At 44.8% G+C, this 20,710-nt stretch overlaps 1 protein-coding gene across 1 annotated transcript; it reads left to right on the forward strand.

Annotated features, from left to right (window-relative positions):
• The first annotated feature begins 11,609 nt into the window (after positions 1 to 11,609).
• Positions 11,610 to 12,585, forward strand: LOC131262484 (craniofacial development protein 2-like). The gene is made up of 2 exons (XM_058264496.1): positions 11,610 to 12,257; positions 12,529 to 12,585. The coding sequence occupies exons 1-2, from the start codon at positions 11,610 to 11,612 to the stop codon at positions 12,583 to 12,585; spliced, it is 705 nt and encodes a 234-aa protein (XP_058120479.1).
• Positions 12,586 to 20,710: the final 8,125 nt, after the last annotated feature.

Consider the following 20,710-nt stretch of genomic DNA (forward strand, 5'->3'; position numbering starts at 1 on the left):
CCGGGAGTTTTCCGCACCAGCCTGCAACAGTGTACGATTAAACGAGGCTTAAGCATGGAACATGTTTTGATGACCTGATAATCATAATAATAATCGTAAATGCCGTACCTGCAGTGGAAGGTTGCTTGTGACGTTGTGTGGATAAATTTTAGAAGAGAAAACACAATAAAAAGAAAAATATATTGAAGCAAACAGAGTCCAAAAAAAGGTGGGAAGCAAAACAAAATTAAAGAGGCTAAAATTATTTATGAAGAGTAAAGATGCGTTAAATTGTTTTATTCACCCTTCTTTCATTTCCGTTTCACAATCAAGGCTGAGTCTCTGTAGTAAAAGATTGACTATCCACGTACTCGAAAAAGAAAAGTCTATGATAGGCAAGATAAGAAGAGAAAATTTAAATTTTTAAATAAATCGTCAATGTTTCTGCAAGTACAAAAAATTAACTTAATCCAGGTGGTTTATCAATTCACTGGTTTAAGAACCATTAAATTATTCTGATTGCTAAGATTTTACTCATTCCAGTTCAATTTCATGGAAATTATAATCTATTCTGCGACGCTACCGGAAATCATAATTTGCTAAGACTTCCTTCCCGGTAGCTCGTTTTGTACCTTCCAGGGTAGGTCATACGGCTTGCCGGTGGGCTAATCGTGTTCCGGGGCTAAAGTTTCATGCGGTCTTTTCGATTTGTAAGTCGCTTGTCGAGTTCGCGGTAGAGGGCGGCTCCTCAACCCTTCGGTAAAAGGAGGTAATGCCTATTCTTTGCAATACGGAAAATCAATTAATTTTCAAGCGAGCGAGGTGAAACTTGCCCGATGCGGTATCGATTGGTAAAGTTTCGATCCATCCGGGCGCTGGCGTGGGGGTCCTCGAGAATGGCAAAGTTTGGATGCCCAAAGTTCAGAGATCGGTTCGAAGAAAACAACACCGCACAGGCGTTGTATCCAACTCCTATCCGCTAAATCGGACGAATAGCACTCCCCAACCTCCCGAGTACGGTAACTCTCGGTGCGAGGAGTGATGGTGATGGAAAACTTGTCGGCATCGGTACCGACGGTGCAATGGTTCAGAAAATGTGGCAATCGAGAGTAAATGATGATATTAATGCACAGTCGTTGCCGCCCTTATGAGGCGCTCTCGGCGCATTAGGATACCAATTAGTGCTGGTAGGTTTAGGGCGGAAGCTCTGCAAACTCTCGGCTGCGCAAAAACGAGCGAAGGCGTCTAATGCAAGCCGGCGCTGGCGGTGGGCACAAGTTGCGGGTTTTAATTAAAATAGTTTTTCATTGGCAAAACCGTTGCACAAACGCTCGATGATGGCGTTCGGTGTGCGCCAAGATGTGCCGCCATCGGAGAGAGGCGAGCCGAAGAAGGTCGCCAGGATCGCCTGCCAGTCTGGGTCCAGCCGGAAATTACTGCGCCCTGTGGTCAACGCTCAAAGTGCACCGTGCTCGGGTCGGGTTGCGAAAACTCGCCCGGTGCAAAAGGAAGCGCGACGGATGTAGGTATGCGGTTGGACGATGTATGGTCGGTTTTGTTTCCGTCGATGGAAAGTTCGAGACCGTCGATCCGGGCTCGGATTGGTGGTGGTGTTGTTGAGTGTTGCAATATTACGATAACGAATTGTTCGGTTCGTTTATGGCCGATACAATGGGTAAATTTTCCGGAACAATCGAACCATTTCCGAAGATTGCATCCCATCGTTGGAGATCGTTATATTCAGTGTAATGTCTTTTCAGCCAGTAATTTCAACATGTAATTATGCAAGTGGCTTCGAACAGTTCAATTGATCTAATTCTAATCAAGTTATTGAACTAGGGATCAACAAGCTTGAATGGTTAAAGAGGATGGTGTTAAATTATAATTAAATTTAGCATAGGTAATGTCTTAAGTTATTATTTTGATTCTGAAGTTGGTTAACCGCAACTAACAAACTGGTTCTGTAACACAAAACTTTGCTTGTTGCATATTGTAGAACTAATGAAGGTTATCATTTACTCCGAAAACGAAGTTTTACATCAAATGTTGCAAAGCCTACTTGCATATGTGTATATAATTATATCCTTTTGAGGCAAATCTAAAGTACTCCAATACACGGAGTTTTTGTTGTTGCATTTTCGTTTAGAAAATCAGCCAATCAATGATTGTTGCAAAACAAAGCAACGGCATGACAGCTGCCGTCAAAACGCAAGTGTCACCGAAACTGGTAGTACAACCTAAACGAAAAAACTAACTAAACCGGCATAGTATATAAGCGGCGCGACCATTGTTATTGTCGTTGATAGAGAATAAAGAGGCACGAAAGTTTTAGCCACTCGTGCAAGTGAACTTAAAATCCAGTGTCTGCTTTTTTCTGTTGAAATACTCTTTCAACAATGATTAAGTTTTATCATTTGTGAAATAAATCTTTTCATCAGTTAAGTAGCTTTTGTACGGTGATATAGCAGCTGTTTATAAATTATATTTATCTATAAATAAATCACCATTTATTAACGAGGAAAAAATTCGGACCTGATTAGCTAAAACAAATCAATCTTTTAAATGCAACATTGGTCCTCGAATTTTTGAAAGTTGTCTCTTACCTACACTTTTATATGGTGTAGTTTGTTGATTTTTTTTATGTTTGTTCACAGTAAGTCCCTTAAACTGTGTACCGATTGAATTCCATTCGTTGTGCGTGGATCCTTTAGGATCTGTCTGTGACACTTACCCGGCAGAAAATATATGGCTAGAGTTGACACGTGAACAAGAGTTCTGGGGCCTAGCAGTTCGTTTGGGGTGGAACATTTTCACCCGATAGGAGTGTTTTTGTTCCACCCGGTGTTTTCTTCCACAAGACTGCACTTTCTCGGACACCCCTTTACCCCTCGGCATTTCATCATCTCGGTGCCATCTTCGCGATGCCGAACACACTGACACAATGCAGTGGCTCGGCTGTTCGCAGAAGAAGAAATAATCTTACCTCTCTTCCCGGCCAGCGCCGAACAAGCCTCAAAACCTCCCTGCCTGGCCGAAGAGTGTGGCCCAATGTTGTCCTTCTTCCGGCGGCTTAATCTTTTCCTTTCGGGTTTATATTTGCCACAAGCAGCAGATAAGATTTTGGTCGGCTTAGCCACGGGAATAAAATCAGACCTTTCGTTCGGCTGCCGGGCCCCGGGATCGTGCCCTCCAATGTATTCGAAGGCTTTTCCGTTTGCGTGATGGCAAACTGTGGGTTGCGGCGACGAACGTGCGGGCGACAAAGAAAGCGGAGAGTACAAAACTCTACAGCCCTCCAGGACGGGGCATAGTCCCGAAAGCTTGCGACACAGAGCGCACTTGTGTGGGAAGCCAAGTGTCGGTTTTCTCACATTAAGAATCCGTTTAAACTCGCAGGGATTTTTTTGTGCTTTACTTTTTACTCCCCGCTTCCCTACAGTGGAAGCTGAATTGCGCCAAAATGGCTGTTATTACGCTCTAGTAGGATTTGTTCGCGAAAAACGACGTTACTGGAAAGTAGAAATCGTTGTAGTGAGAAGGCGAATTGTTACAAATCCAGGACCGGCACTTTTTTTTTTGGCAAACATCCAAACTCGTCCAAATCCGAACGGAATCGGTGGATTTGAGTGGGTTAGTTTAAGGATAAAATTTAGTTTATCCAAACATGATCTATTGGAAATTGTGTGTACATCTTGAGTTTATGAAATGGATTGACAATATCCTGAAGGTTTGTCGTTCATATTTAAATTTTAATTATAGTTCTTTACTATTTTTAACGACATGCTTATACGCTCGAATTGTTAATCATTGAATGCTCTAGTGAAGGAAACAGGTGAAATTCCTGTGTTTTGTTCATTTTAATTTGACTCAATGCTCTAAATTAAAGTGAAAACACGATCGTTATCAAAAAGTTAATTGCATTACTTTCCTAGGAAACTTAGATCCCGACTTTGCTAAAATTCAATATTTAAGATTCCGGAGTAAGCGGTCATAATAAATATTGAATTTATCAGGCACAAACATTCCATCACGATTGTAACGAACAAATTGTTGATAGGTTATGTGAAATGATAGATAGAAATTTTCGCCATTTCAGTTCTTTACATTTGCTCTAATCCTTTTGCATGTGAAACAATGTACTGATAAGGTATGCTATTTCTAGGTTTCCTTAGAAGTTTTACAACAATTTCTCTGAATCTTTGCCGGATACTATTACGTATGAGGAACATGAAAATTTCAATACAATTCTTAGAGCTAGCCTACGCCGAGATTCTTTCACTATGAATTTCCAAGACGATGAAATTCATTGCAATCGTTGCTTCCAATTTAATCTGCCTAGAGTAGCAACACTTGAAACCAATCCTTATTCGTTTCAACAACGTATGGTCACACGCACGTACGACACACACATATGGGTTCTTATCCAACACTCTTTTAGGAGCTCCGGAATAAAAATGCCCAAGGTAAAGGTCCTCACTCGCCCTATTCGGCTCTGTTTCGACCACTTCGACGTTCTGCAAACGGGTCTTGCTTAGGTCCGGGGCTGAGGTCAGCTTACATCGTTTCGAGTATCCTTTTGTGCTTCCCCGCACAAATTGAATTAAATGCCTCCGTAGATAAGCCGTAAGTAGTGTAATCCATTAAAATGTTTAATAGTGGAAGTTGTGGGTGCACCCAATCGAAAAGGGTGGGCGAAGTATGCCTCCGGGTCTTCGGCCGACTTACTGCGACTTATGGCAGCTAAATTGCCGTTCAGATAAGGAGAGCTGTGAGAGCGTTGTGGCAATGGAGATATCGAAACCCGATGTGAACGTGTATGGTTTGCGTTGCTGGATGCCGGTCAAAACATTAAATGAAATATCTGGTGTACGGTAGCATTCAATTTCTTTCAATTCGACCCAACAATTATGAAGCAACTATGTATGCGAGTAGAAATGATAGTGGTAGTACGTACCAGTTTTATTTCATAACCAGCAGTTTCCTTCAGTACGTGTGGTTTGGTTATATATTTGTATGGTTTGGTACCTTATTTTGATGATGCGAAATTGTTATTTTCTGGGTGAAAGTAATCTCCGGTTTATTAAATGTTACACTCAATGTCTTTCGGGAATCGTACCGTTCGATCACGTGGCTGTCTTCGTAATGGCTCACTCCTCCAACCGTGTGTGTTTGTATCGTACCGTGAGGCAAAAGACTCCACCGAATCTACCGTGCAGCTGCGAGGGGGAATTAATTGAATCCTGTGATAGACGTAATTGCAAACTAGATTTATAATCGAACTAATTATCGTCCACCGAGACGTAAAAGAAGGAGCGCCCAGTTGGGGCAAAAGTCATCGAAGAAAGAAACCTTCGATAAGCAATTCGATTAACGAAATCCTCTAATGATCCCTCTCCCCCGCCCAACGGCGTACTTCACCTCTATGGTATGGTCAACCGGATCCTTCCCATTCCGATCCGCGTACGCATGGCTGCGCGTGAGATAAAGGGAAGAGTTGCCCGGTTACCAGCTCGAGATTCGACGAAACCCAGCGCCCCAGCGCCCTGGCCAAAGCGTATCAAATCGCCAGGATCGATGAGATAGATTTATAAATTATCTCAAGCATTCCACACATTCCCGAACTGGAGTGCTTTCTGATGAGCTCAAGAAACTCCAGCCAGCTTCAGGATTCGATCGTTTGTCTACGGCGGCACTGGGAAAGCTGGTACCACCGGACACCGGGTGAACCGGAGGACATGCTGAGCAATGGGTTTGGGGTAAAATTTATCGTGCCACTTAGGCGTTTAACTAATGCACTCGGCCTGGCCCGGGTCAAGTAGTGGCCTAAGCATCCCAGTAATGTGTCTCATGCAAGTGGCCATCGGTGGTACTTCGGTTCGGAAAGTTTCCTGTAACACCTCCACTCCCGAGCTCCTCGAAAAGTGCCCTCCTAGATGGACCGATGGCCGGCATCTAAATGGCCCATCGACTTTGGGTTCTATGTTTTTGGGATGAGGACATCAAGGAGGTTCGTTTTTTTGTAATAGCTCTCCAATCCAAATGTCTTCAACGACAACAAACTGGGGAAAACTATTCATTTCCGGCACGCTGAAGTGTGCTCGTGCGGTAATGCACTGCCAAAGTGCAGTGAAGTGCGTTCCTGTAGAATTCAATTAAAATAATGGATTTCCATACTTTTACCCCAAAGTAAATGTGACGGACCGGACCGAGAGCGAGTGTGATTCGGCCCGTAGTGCCCCTGTCCGGGCAACGCATTAGAGGGAGAGAAAGTGGACAAGGACTTAGTGTTTGTTCACGTCGTCGCATTCAACCCGTTTCCTAGAAGGATAGCATTTTTCCGCATCCGCTTCTTTGTTTCGCCCTGCATTCCTTTCGGTGGGACTGCTGAAAATCTCAGCCCGAGTTAACCCGCTTGATTTAATGGCAATTTACTTTTCAATTTACGACCACACGGCCAGCGTCAGCTCTCCAGCGCCGGAATGGAATCAAACTTCACCCCCGCGTGCCTCCATCCTGACTTCTTCCCGGCCTGCTCCTGGCGGTGGTAACGAGCCGTAACCGACCGGACGACACCCCGGACCCGTCCGAATCGGAGGCGACCTGGCGGCGATAAACCACACGAGATCTATTTTTATGACGTGTGACAGCTATAAAAAAAGAAATAATTCCTCGCCGACGTCCTTTATTGACACAAATATTTCACTTTTATTGCCCTCAGATAGTTCCTCCCCTGGGAGACACGGGTGGTCGTGAGTAAAGATGAGTGATGCAGACGGGCTCTCTCTCTCTCTCTCTCTCTGCTGTTGCCGCCTCCTCTTCCTGCAGGAGCAATCGATTGGTGGCTCCTGGCCCCAAGTGATGGCCCATCTCGGCACGCTCGAAACACTTTCCGGTGCAAGATAAATGCTTTCCGCTCGCAGGACAGAAATTGAGTCATCCTCGCGAAGAAGGACCAGTCTCGCTCGTTCGGTGGGCTATTTGGCTTTATCCGCCTCCCCAGGGCGAGGGGGGTGGAGAAAGTTGATCCCTTTTGTCTGCGCTGCCTCCCGCCAAGATTGCGCCCGTAAAACAAGGGCAATCCGTGTCAACCGACAGGGCAACAACAATATTGAGGAGATAATCCTCTGTTCCGAGGAAAACCTTCCGGTGTGATTGGTTTGTATTACCGTCGGTTTCATGATACCGTGGGTTCGCGGCGTGATTGAATTTTCATTCTTGGCAGCTTTTAGGTTGCGCTGATTTTAAACGTCGAGTCTTTTGAACGAAGCGTGTCTCGAAAAACTGGACAATACTTGGGGAAGCGTGTAATTGCATTTTCTGCTACGATGACAATTTTTACCCTGATTGATATTGGTTTTGAGAAGCTAGTGTCATTTAAGCATATGGAATTAATCTTTTAGAATGCAGCAAACGATGGGAAACAACGGGTGGCGGAGAGTTCAAGGGGTTTGCTTTTAAATTTAAACTTCCTATAGTTTTTTTTCTTACCAATTTTTCTTATTGTTAATGTGTTTTTTTAAATTTTGCTTCACTTTTTGCTAACCTGATTAGTTTACTTGACTCGTGCAGCGTTAATGGAATTTTATTTCGGCATTCCAAACTGCCCATTTATATTTTAAATATCGTTCACATGCAGCAAACATAGTTTCGTCGTTGTCATGACCTTCGTTTGTCCGTATGCCAGGATGAATCATGTGAATGAATGCTTTTTTTTATAATCATTCGAATATTTTGTCCAACTCCACAAAGAAAATTTCTAATAACTTCAAAGCTGATTTCCACGACCAGATAGAAGGGATGATGTTGATTGAATAAACATTTTCCGTTGGCTGAGCGTAATGAGATTTTTATGAAAAATGCCCACGGACGCCCTGAAGAGTGGTCCGTAGCATCGCTTCATCGAATCAGCTTTAAGCACTGATTCCTAATTCTACCCTCCGGCTTTAATCTCTTTATCATCAGGCGGAGCATCGGCAGCAGCATCGCTTCGACCTAATAAAAGGCAAGCAGTCGCTCGCTGCAGCTGATGAAGGAATTTTTCCAATATGATCGCTGCTACATACACACGAAAGTGCTCCGTTTGGGTCGAATTGGCCCCCGATCAATCCGTGCCCGTTTTCACGTGCATCTTATACTCGTATCCCTCGAGTGAGAAGGCCAAGGGGTGCATGAAACACCAAGCCGGTTGGGCATCACGAGATGAAGATATTTTTATCTACATTCCAACACGTACGTGCAGCTGATGCAATTCATTTCCAATCGGAGCGTCACCGTGCACCATCAGCAAACGGGAGGAAAAACAGCCAGCCAACTCTCCATCGCACGGAAGAATTTCGAAAGCAAATTCTCCTTCTTCCAATCACCATCCCCCTTTTGTTGCACTCTCTCTCGGGAGGTACTGGTGAGGTCAGAGAGGTCAATTTGTATCGGTGCAAACGATTCGATTTCAGCTGGCGCCCAAAGGTGCCAGGAATCAACATTCGACCACGTGCAGAGGCGAACGAGGACGATTCTGTTCAGCTGGGAGCTGCAAGAATTCAACCTATTGCACGAAATCTTATTTATCACGCTAGGGAGCGAAGGGGACGAAGCGAATGGTTGGACACAGAGACGGGAAAGCTTTTCACCGGCACTTTTGGGAGCAACCGAGGGCAGCAATCCGGAAACAATTTTTCAATAATGATTTCTTCGGATATGGCTAAGAATTTGTTTCCCTCGTGTAAGAAGCTCACAATAGCCCGCTTGGAACGTGGATGAGAATAAAACATTTCCATCCATGCACTGTAAGTGTTTCTTGTTCAAAGTAATTTTACGAAGTTTATTAGATGACTTTATTTGTGAACCAGCAGATGGAAATTTTACATTCGTCTTAGTTATTCCAATAACTTAGTATGTATATTGTTGCTAGTTCGATTGAGTTCCAAGTATGTTTCGATTTGAAATAACGGCGCAGTTGAAGTATGATCAACAACACGGCGGATGGAGTTCAAGTTTTTACAAAACATTCATCAGTTTTTGAGGGATTTAGGATAGAGTTTTATTAAACTACTATTTACTAAATTTGGTAAAGAATAATATGAAGCGCATTTTAAAAAGGTTGTTGTTACCGTGACAACATAGTTTATGAAGTTATTAAAGATAAATTAACTAATTTGAAACTCGTGTTTGGAAAAGGCATACGTTAAAGCATCGCCAAAAATAAAATATACCTAGCAAACATATTTCTTTGAAAAAAAAGAAACTACAGAAAACTTACCGAAACATTGCACCTCTAGCGCTGCACTGCATCCGGGGCTAAGTTTGCCAAAGTTTGATGTTTTCTTTTCAAATCCAGCCGGACGATTGAAGGACAAGTGGTACCAAAACGACGCTGAAAAACCTGTGCTGGTGGGAGTTGAGTAAAAGAATAATATCTAAAGTTTTTACTTGGTTTTCAAGCAAGAAAAATAAAAACATAACTCGGTGACCCTTGCTCACACAATTGCAAGAACGATGCGAAAACAGAGAAGTAGAACTACCTTCCACTGAATCACCTTTGCTGGCATGAAGTTTGCACGCGAGGGTGGAATTGTGCGATAACATAACATTCTCACACACCTAGGACTACGTGGGCGTACAAACTCTCATGGCCTGTTTGCACTTTCAGCTAGCAGAGTCGTGCCTGATCGTGCGTTAATAAAAAAAAATTGGCGAATAAAATGAAAAATATTCGGCGTTGCATTCGAGGAAGCGATGTTTTCCTTTCGCGCAAGGTGCTGCTGGAGAAATTTGTGGTTAGTAAAAATCCGATGCGTCCGATGTGCGATCGCGCAGAGTTTTCTTAATTTTCGCCTAATAAGAAAACTTATTAAATCCTCGAGCCGGGCCGATTCTTGTTGGCGCAATCACGGTTACAATGGCTGGAGAGTTCCGGGACCGTCTGTGCAATCGAATACAAAGTTGCCAACTTTCGGTCGATCCTTTTCATTTTGCTTTTTTCCGTTTGATTGCCGGATTTGGAGGCGTTTGGTATAAAAATAAAACTCGCCGGTCAACTTTTCCGCCAAGTCGAGTTGAACTCCGTAAAGAAACTCCGAAGAAAAAGGCCCGCTATCGCCTGAAAACACTCGTCTTGGGTTTGGAGTTTTTCCAACTGTCCGGTTGGTAAGACTTTTGCGCCACTCGGCCAGCAACAGTCTCGCTATCGACCTCCTCCTCAAGAACTTTTTCTACGTTTTTCGGTGCAAACTGGATTTCAAAACGGCCCGAATACTTGCACCAACCGAGCAGCCGGAAAAAAATGGGACCTCAACCAATCGATTCTGTCAGTTGTGCCAAATTTCCACTTCCACCTTCCATGTTTTCCTGTGGCGAATTATTGGCAATTAGAGATTTATGCCTCCGTGGCAAGTGAACCGGTGCCCTTATCGGGCGAAAGCTTCTTGGAAAAGTCAACTTCAGCAAACCATGTTGCTGGTCCATTTGGAGCACCATTTTCGTGAGTGGCCAATTGAATGGCTTGTTACCGGGTTTTGGAAAAAATCACTTCTAATCTCCTCACCTACCCGGTCCTTACCGTTACAAACAACGAAACTTTACTTTTTCAACGGCATCTCAAACACTGGCGAATTGACATTCTGTTTCCATTTATACCCCGCACCAGGTGGCACGGAAATGTATGGGTCAATAAAAACTTCTCAAGGAAGTGCTGCAAGAAATGGAGAGAAAATGTTACGTGATGTTTTGGTCATCTTCAAAAATTGACGTGTTCTAACGCTTCTCTCAAAATTACCGGTTTCATAATTTAAGCAACTGTTTAAATGGAACCTATTTTGAAAATCTTACCTAGCAACATTGTATTGTTATATGATGCCTGAAAATAAACACAATTCTTTGAAGAGAGTCGAATTCATTCCTCCAAAAAATTTTAGTCATGCTGTAAGGACAGTAATGTTTGTTGAATATTCAACAAACCTTTTTTTTAAATAAAAGCGGATGAGAAAAAATACATTCTTTTTATGTAAATTGTAACGATCCTTCCGGATATGAAAGATTAGAGGAGCACGACATTTTCTCAAGCTTCATTCTTGTAGGTTGAGCTTTGAGAAACTGATTATTTTTTCCAACAACCGTAGCTCTTTTACTATTTGTAGCTTGGGACAATAATAAGATGCATATCATGACTAGGAAGTGGAGAATTTTACATTGTAAATGTTTGCAATATAAACGTAAGTGTAAACTAATCACCATTCAGGTCTGTGAATGGGGTAGGATCCGACGCCTCCTGAAGGCTACATAGGCTCTTCAACCCAACTCCTATTCTGGTATGTCCAAGCCATACAGACCGTGTACATGTAGCCCCGCTTATCCGAGCTTGGGTAAACGGGTACAATCCCACCCCCTTGGGAGGATGGGGATGCATGGCTAAGGCAGAAGGGGGGTGAGCAGTCCGGGTTGCCGGACTGCTTGAACGCCTGGGGGGCAACCAGGCGCAACCAAAGCTGCCACTGGGTCGCAGGGCCAGTCACCCGGCCCCAGTAACAAGGACTACGGAAAGACGAATCAACAATATACGGAACGGATTCAACGGTAACGGACCTATGCAACGCCCCCGGACAACGATTAAAATGGGCTCATGGAACGTACGCACAATGTATAGAACCGGAGCCTTGAAACAATTGGACGATGAACTAGCCAAGCTAAACATGGACCTCGTCGCACTACAAGAGATACGCTGGCTAGGCAGTGGTGTGCAGAATAGGCGTGGCAGTAGCTACGACATCTACTATAGCTGCCACGACCGCCACCACATGCTCGGCACGGGCTTCGCCGTAGGTCAACGTGCGAAGTCCGCAGTCATTGATTTCAAGGCTATAAACGATAGGCTATGCTACCTGCGCATGCGAGGCAAATTTCATAATATAAGCCTCATTAACGTTCATGCCCCTACCGAAGACAAAGATGAAGAGGAGAAGGACCTGTTTTACGGCCGCCTCGCGAAACTCTATGAAAGCTGCCCCAGGTATGACGTCAAAATCATCCTGGGGGATTTCAATGCTAAAGTCGGTAGGGAGTCGATGTACCGCCAGTACATCGGAACCCACAGTCTACACGAGCACAGCAATGAAAACGGTAGTAGATTGGTCCAGTTCGCAGCAGCGAGCAATCTGGTCATCGGAAGTACCAAGTTTGCGCGACGGGACATTCACAAAACCACGTGGGTGTCCCCGGATGGAGCCACTTCCAACCAGATCGACCACGTGTTGATTAACCGCCGCCATCAATCGAGTCTGTTAAACGTCAGAACCTATAGGGGGGCCAACATCGATTCTGATCATTACCTGGTTGGCTTAATGATAAGATGCAGGATCGCCTGCCCACGAGCCAATGTGGGTAGAAGCAACACGCAGACACGATACAACACGGACTCTCTTAAGGACAGTCGAGTCCAACTCTCCTACCAGGGAGCCATAGATGAGTCTCTACTACTGCTACAAGGAGAAACAGATACGAGCGGGAGATGGGATGCTCTAAAAACAACGATCACGAACTGTGCCAAAAACGTTTTAGGAGAACGTCGTGGCAACACCAGATCTGGCTGGTACGACGAAGAGTGTAGACTTGTGAATGAACGCAAAAACTGCGCATACCGAGCAATGCAGCAGAAACAAAGAACACGGGCATGCGCAGAAGAATATCACCGGTTCAGACGAGAAGAGAAGCGAGTTTTCAAGCGAAAGAAGCAATTGTGGGAGGACGCCAAAATGCGAAAACTCGAGGAAACCAGAGTGCGTTACGGACCCGCAAGACAGTTTTACCAAGCGATAGCAGGCCACCGAAGCACCTTTAATCCGAAGGTGACCTGCTGTCGCAGCAAGGATGGAGATCTGGTCAGCAACCAGCCAGAGGTCCTCTCGCGGTGGGCTCAGTACTTCGATGAATTACTAAATGATCAGTTTAACGAGCAGCTGGAGGCTCCACCAGCAGATGAAATCATGCTTCAGCCACCTAGCATTGAAGAAACACGAAAGGCTATCCGTCGCCTCAAGAACAACAAGTCGCCTGGCACGGACGGAATAACAGCCGAACTGATCAAAAACGGAGGCGCAAATCTAGAGAACGAAATTCATCGACTGATATCTGAGATATGGGATAGCGAATCGATGCCTTGTGATTGGAATCTTGGTATCATCTACCCCATATACAAAAAGGGAGATAAGTTAGACTGCAGTAACTACAGGGGTATTACGGTGTTGAATACCGCCTACAAAATATTCTCCCTCGTTCTTCAAGAACGACTTGACCCATACGCTGAAGAGATAGTAGGAAACTATCAGAGGGGATTCCGAAGAGGGAGATCAACCACTGATCAGATCTTCACCATGCGGCAAGTCTTGGAGAAGATGGCAGAGTACCAACAAAACACTTTCCATCTCTTCATTGACTTTAAAGCCGCATATGATAGCATAGCCAGGGTAAAACTGTATCAAGCCATGAGCTCATTTGGAATCCCGGCTAAATTAATCAGACTTGTAAGAATGACCATGACCAACGTCACTTGTCAGGTGAAGGTGGATGGAAAACTCTCAAGTCCCTTTGCTACCACCAAGGGACTGCGCCAAGGGGATGGGCTTGCCTGCATACTCTTCAACCTAGCGCTAGAGAGGGCCATCCGAGACTCGGAGGTGGAAACTTCGGGGACCATCTTCTATAAGTCAATCCAGATCCTGGCATACGCTGATGATATTGATATTATTGGTAGAAGGCTCTCCTATGTAGCAGAAGCATACCAAAGGATCGAGCAAGCGGCGAATAACCTCGGGCTGCAGATAAACGAGGGGAAAACCAAGATGATGGTGGCACCATCAGCGGCCCTGCCAACAATTGCCGAAAGCCTACGCGGGGGTGACGTACAAGTAGGTGAACGCACTTTTGAAGTCGTCCAAAATTTCACCTATCTTGGGTCAAAGGTCAGCACCGACAACAACATTGAAGATGAAATTCGCGCTAGGGTGCTGGCAGCCAACCGGTCATATTACAGTCTGAGAAATCTCTTCCACTCACGATACCTGTCAAGACAGTCGAAGCTGGGACTATACCGAACATTCATAGTACCAGTGCTCACATACGCCTCCGAGACATGGACTCTGTCCAAATCTGACGAAACCCTCTTAGCCGTGTTCGAGAGGAAGATGCTCAGGAGGATTTTTGGCCCCGTATGTGAGGAGGGACAATGGAGGAGCCGCTATAACGACGAGCTCTACGAGCTGTACGGTGACCTTACTGTCGTACAGCGAATTAGACTCGCCAGGCTCCGGTGGGCTGGTCATGTCATGAGAATGGCACCGGACGACCCAGCCCGTAAAGTCCTTTTAGGCTGTCCCCAAGGACAGAGGAGGCGTGGTAGGCCTAAATTGAGATGGAAGGATGGCGTAGACGAAGCCGCCAATAAAGCCGGGATACGGAATTGGACCAGCGTGGCGAGCGACCGTGAGCGGTTTCGGATGGAGCTTCGTCAGGCCAAGACCGCTCAGCGGTTGTAGCGCCACATAAGTAAGTAAGTAAGTAAACTAATCAATTAGAATGTGTGATCTATTAGCAAATAATGGAGAATGAAACATTATTTTTGTAAAATATTCACTTAAGCGACGAGCACATTTGTTGTGCAGTCAATATAATGGCATTCATTTTTATGGAAATGTCAGCTAATCTTTTCTTTCTATTCGCTTTTCGATTCGAGATAAATTTCGATTGAAAATCACAATAAAAACTAGCATTTATTCAAACCAAGTATTATCACCTTTTTTGCGAAGAAACAAACGAAAACAGTACCAATAAATTATTCCTTTGTTCCCGCAATTATACTGCTTTTGCTCTGATTTTCCCCCGTCGTAGAACCATTGGTGGAAATATTTAAAACTAAACGATTGCCACTTGCGATTATGAAGGCAGCCACCATCGGGGCTGACAGGGCCGCTCCGTTTAGAGTGAAACCGGGCAGCCTTATTTACCATTTCGACCTCGCCTGGAAAGTGCACCAAAAGTGCAGCAAAAGTGCACATCGTTAAGCGCGCAAACGGCACTTTGCAAAGAACGATTCGCATCATAATGGGTCCGGGTGGAATGCAACCCACGCTGGTGGGAACAGATCTTTTGCTGCAGAAGAAAGATAAATCTTCCGCTGACGCGCCGCTGGCGGGATGTTGCGTGTCGGCAAGCCGAGGGTGAAACGAGTTGCGACAGCCGTTGTGAAAAGCAGCGGATGGAGCAGTAAAGCAAAAAAAAAAAAGAAAATCATAAAACTTTCTCAAGTAATCCGTCCCGACGCCACCATCATCATGATGCAAAGGACGTCGGGTGGCGGATGATAATGAGCGTAATTATTTTTAAAACTGCTACTGCGAGCAGATTTGCTGGAGCATTGTTAATGTCCGAGGCCCGTGGCAACAGTGGCGCGAACCTTTGGTGCCCATGGTAACCACCGGGACCATGGTGGTGAAATATTGCATCCCCAACGAATGGGTAGCTTGCGCGGAGCGCGTCTCCGAAAGGACCGTCACTTCGGCGTCAAAACTTGGCCCAAGCATCAATTATGGGGTTCACTGAAGGGAAACTTTCACCTTCGACGGAACGGTGCTCACTTTTCGGCCTGCTCCGAAGGGGCGAAGTTTAAACGGTACTTTAAGTTATGGCTCTTCACAATTGCTGTTGATTAGTGCAGACCGGTGTTAGTGCTCGTTTGAGAACCACATTTTGCTGGCAAACGTGGTGCAAGCTTTTTTTATGCGAGCGCATTTATCACAATTCTGAACCATCGCTGAGCCACTTAAAAATTGTAATATATTTCAGTCCCCTTGTAATATGAGAGCCTCACGCTGTGAATGTTCAGTTCCCAGTTGCAAGCTGCTGTTGAAGTTATTTAAAAAAAAAAACAGGGATTAAATTTAGATAAATTTTAGTCAAATCCTCCAAATAAATAAATAAACGTAAGCTCTGATTCTCTCAGAATTTTAACTCTCGTTGATGCGTGAAAAATCATTTTGTGCAGATCTCGTTTGTTTGTATTTTTACCCTAGCTTATAATTGAAATAAATAATGTTTACACTTGGTGCTTCATTTGCTAAGAACATAAATCTGATTTGAATTGCAATGCCCAAAACTGGTATCAAATGTAACAAACTAGGGCTAGCTGGACGCAACTGGGCGGTAGGGGCCTCCGTAGAGGGAGATCCGTTTTCGGTCGATCCTAAATCGAATCCGACCAGACCCGCACGGATTAAACGGTCACGGCAGGTGGAGCGGGTTACGGGATGCGTGTGTGTTGTGGTACGGCAACGCACTGCTCGGCAAGTCAACATCAATCATACAAATTAATGATGAATGCTCCAGTGAGTCTTGTGCAACCGCAAACTGGAAAGCGTAACCACCGCGTGCCTCCGCACCGGTAGTGCAACATTTTCGACTGGCGCATTGTGTGGGCAAATCCCTGCATCGAATGTTATGGTTAGCGATAGGCTCCGGTTGGCCCCAGATTAGCACCGGCAACGCAGCAATCAATCCGTGTTTCCATGGCAGCACGCTCGCAAATGCACGCACGTTTATCATCTTTCCATCGATTTCCCCCACCGGAAGGCTCGTACAGGCTTGCCGCTTTGCGAAGGGTTTCGGAGGGTTTGGCCCAACGCGGCCAAAGGGTTTAGCGTTTGCCCGGCATTATTATCTTCCCAAAAAGCGGCGAACGGTGCTGTTTGATTTGATTTCGTTAATGTTCATATTTTACAGCGAATTTGTTTGCATACGATTTGCATCCACTCGAGCGCGCTTCCGGAGGCAATGCAAATAAGTTCATTAAATTTATAAAATAAGTTCCAGCAGTCTGCCTGCCCGAGCGCAGGGTCGATATATTCAGTGCCGCCATTTGCCGAACGCTGTGTAAAGAGGCCATTTCGACTCTCGACGTACAACGTTGATTTGTAACGCGTCGTGGCGTAGGGCGCACTTGCCCGGGTGCCATGCAAATGTCCAGCTTGGTCTTCCCTCTACTGTGTGCGATGAAGAGAAAAGAGACACTACGTGTACGTGTGTGCGTGTGTGAAAGAGAGGAAAGCGGAAGGTATTAGACCGAATGTTCACTACGCAAACTGTATGGCCGTGTGCTTGTACCGAGAGGCAGCTTTGTTGCGGGACCTCCATTCCCGTATCGAATGCAAATAAGTAGCAAATGTTTTCCCTTGAGCCATCCCGGAGCGAAATGGGAAATGCTGTCTGCCAAATGAGAATTTCTATGATGGACCAGTTGGGATGACAAGGCGGACAAAATGTAGCAATTCTGTTTCGACAATGGAGATGCCGCAATGATGCTCGTTTGATGCTCTCCCAGGGCTTGAAGGTTCGGGAAACCAGGCTCAGGTTCGGTCGAGGTTTAAAGGCGGCGGTACAAGGGGGTTGGCACAGCATGTACGCTCGTGACATCTAGGTATTATTATTATATTATAAGGCCATGTCTACTATCGTATGGTGATCGTGATGCCACATCCTTCTATTGCTATTTTATCAATGCAACAACTGTGTATTCAAGAGTTAAAGTGATAAAAATGTGCAAATTGTTTAAACAGTAGGCTTCGCCATTCGAATAATGTGGTAATTTCTGACTTTAAAAATAATTGTAAAATATTTCTGATCCAAGTCGCCACTGTTCATTCAAGAAAGCAAATGTAAAGTGTTCAATCTTGCCTGCAGAACTTGTCTACTACCGGTAGAGTCCAACAATCAGGAAAAACCCAGCTATTTTTCGATTAGTGAGTACATTTTCGATCGGCAGGTTTGCATGCCCTTCGTGTGTGCATGCCTGAGAAATTATTCTAAAACGTTCTATTCCCAGGTACAGCTTGGACGGTATCGAAGAATAATAGTCGCCCGGAGACTCCCCAACCCCATGGTGCTCCTAGCCTTCCCCAAAGTGCCCAGGGCCGTGCATATCGGGTACGCCACTGGTAAGCAAAACCAGCACGAAAGTATGGGAAAACTGAAAGCAACGACACTGGTCCACCCGGAGTGATGTGACTGCTGGGAAATTATCGGCTAAAACATGTGTCAATAATCATGCGAGAAGTGTAATTTGTGCGGCACCCATTTGGCCTGGGCCTTTCAGCGAGGGCGTAGCATAAACATGTTTATCATAACAACACGGGCAGGCAGCATGTTACAGCTACCCGGTAGCACGCCAGTAGGTACATGTAAGTGAGTGTTCCCATTTGCGAGCCGACCTGCCAGGCGAACAGGGTTGCCACCGGTGGCTGAGCGGCTGAAACAAAAGAACTTTTGCGGGGTGTTTACCGAGAAACACCTAACGAAGCGTGGAGCCTTTCGAGGTAGCTGGGTACTGAGGCAAGGGTTAGAGTTATTTGGAAACTTTGCTACTGGTGTAGTACTTTATCTTCGTTGCGAAGGCTTTTCGGCTTTTCCGAAAGCACGCGAATACAATTAACGTTGGATTTTCTAGCCAACATCACTCAAAAGGGCAATGTTTAAAAATTCAAGCATACTGATCAGGAATCGAGCGGTAGAGGTGACATTTTAGAACCATTTGAGAAGCTAACATTTATGGTTGCTTTTTCACGTGTGTGTCAACTAAAGCATTATGTTCGTAAAATTAAGTTTCATCATGTCCGTATCTTGGCAATGGTATCTCATTTCCTAGTTCTGACTGTCTTCTGGTAACTTTCTGTCATCCTTGGATGGTTTCGCACTAGAATCAAGTGGTGACACAGGTGTGATTAATGAACAAAACCGTTGCTTGAGCGACGGAAGGAAACGACCGAAACGTCTCACGATACCGCAAGGCAATGAACATTCAAATTTATTCATATACTTGTGCGAATGGCTTCGATCGTTAGAATAGGATGTAGATTTCCTGTGAAGTGTCGTATTAGGTTGCTAACGGGTGGCACATTTGGGCCTGCCACGCCACATCATCCAGGCCGGCTGAGGCTGGCGGCGCTCTCGTTAAGGTACAATCCAACTTTTCCATCGTGCGTTCCCGCGTGCGTATGCGATAATGGTGGATAATGAATTACAAAATCCCATATCCCATCCCCGTGCCACCACGTGCACTTTGGTTGGCGCACACTGTTGGCTTAGGCTTTGTTTAATTTTCAGCCATGTTCGTTTCGACGAAACATATCTTCCCGTTGGCTGTTGTCGTCAGTTAGAGAAAACGACCCGCTATTTACATATGATCAGAATTGCGCTGGGGAAGAAAATCAGTTAAGCAAACAGGAAAAGTGATCCGGAAGCAGTGGTGGGAAAAAGGAGGATTTGAGTTAGACGCCGCCATCTATGTTGGTGGTTTAAACATTGACACTACGTACAAACTTGATAAGCAACCTCTGGCTCCGTTGTTCCATCGCGTTCAGTGTTGCACGTGTGAAGCTGATCGAAACCAATGTTAGTTGGTCGTTAACAATGGTTTTATCAGTTTTCTCGTTCTTACAATATTACCTCAGTTTGAGAACTATCGTAGCATGACATCTGTCTGTGCTACATCAAACCTGTTTGAGATGATTGTCCCTAATGCACTAATGAACTGATGAACACGGATTCTTCCCAAATGCTCGTTACTACTAATCAGTTTGAATTTGTCTCTACAATTCACGCTTCATAGGCAAATAGTAATCCAATCGACTTTATTTATACTGATCTTAAATCTGCTTTGAGGTGTCAACATTCAGATTCTCTTGGCAAAACTCCACCATCTTGAATTTCGATTGTGAAGTCCGACAATGTGGTCTCTAGGGCGTACAATTCTCCTTGGTTATCATGGACCTGTCCTCTGTGATACCCGAAGATGCCTACCTGATGTATGCCGATAGCGGTGCGCTTGTTTTTACTATTAGCTGACACACATACACTTCAAACCGTCAATGATAATTTCTGTAATTGATGTGAATTCAACGAGCGAGCTTGAAAGGTCTTTTCGTTTGTCTCGTCCGTTTGATACTAACACAACACCCGTATGGGATAAGAAAATCTGCTCAATATTTTTTAAATGTAATTACATTCCGTAGATTTTAATAAATTGGCAAATCAATCAAATCAAAATGTATTTTCTGAGTGTAAAGTGCTGAGTGTTCGTAAAAAAAGATTGACGCAAGAATAACAAAACTTATTTAACAGCGCGCATGTCTCCATTTTTCTTACCAAGTAGAGACACATTGACGAAAACTCTTTCCAATGGAGTAAACAACTTCAAACGACTTTGAAAAGGTGCAAAAAAAAAACTGCCAGACAGAAAGGCCACACTAGACTCGGTATCGGGATGAGAAAGTATACATCTTCGTTCTCAGGAGACTTCACGCAATCATCTGCCTAGTCAGCTCAGGAAAGACGTTGCCGAGCGATATCGGGAGGGTTCCAGGTACTGAACCAGCACTTCGGGGGATTGATCATAAGTGACTGCATAAGCTTTTATTTCGCCGGAACAACACATGTTACTCATCTGTCTGGGGAATAACAACCCCTACGCCCGGATGGAGCCCTAGGGAGCCATGCGCAAAACGGCTCCATACGCCCGAGCTTTTCTTTGATACTTTTCTGCTCTAGCGCGTTCTATCCGTTCTGAGTATCTCCGCCCTGCCGTAGAACGTACGCATTATTTCCCATTACAATATCACTCACTTTGCTCCAGTGCGTAGGTTTTCATTCAATTTATTCAAAATTTATCCGCCAGAGTAACCAATTTTCCAAGGTTCAT

Source organism: Anopheles coustani, chromosome 2, assembly GCF_943734705.1.
Source record: "Anopheles coustani chromosome 2, idAnoCousDA_361_x.2, whole genome shotgun sequence".
Taxonomy (NCBI): Eukaryota; Metazoa; Arthropoda; class Insecta; order Diptera; family Culicidae; genus Anopheles; species Anopheles coustani.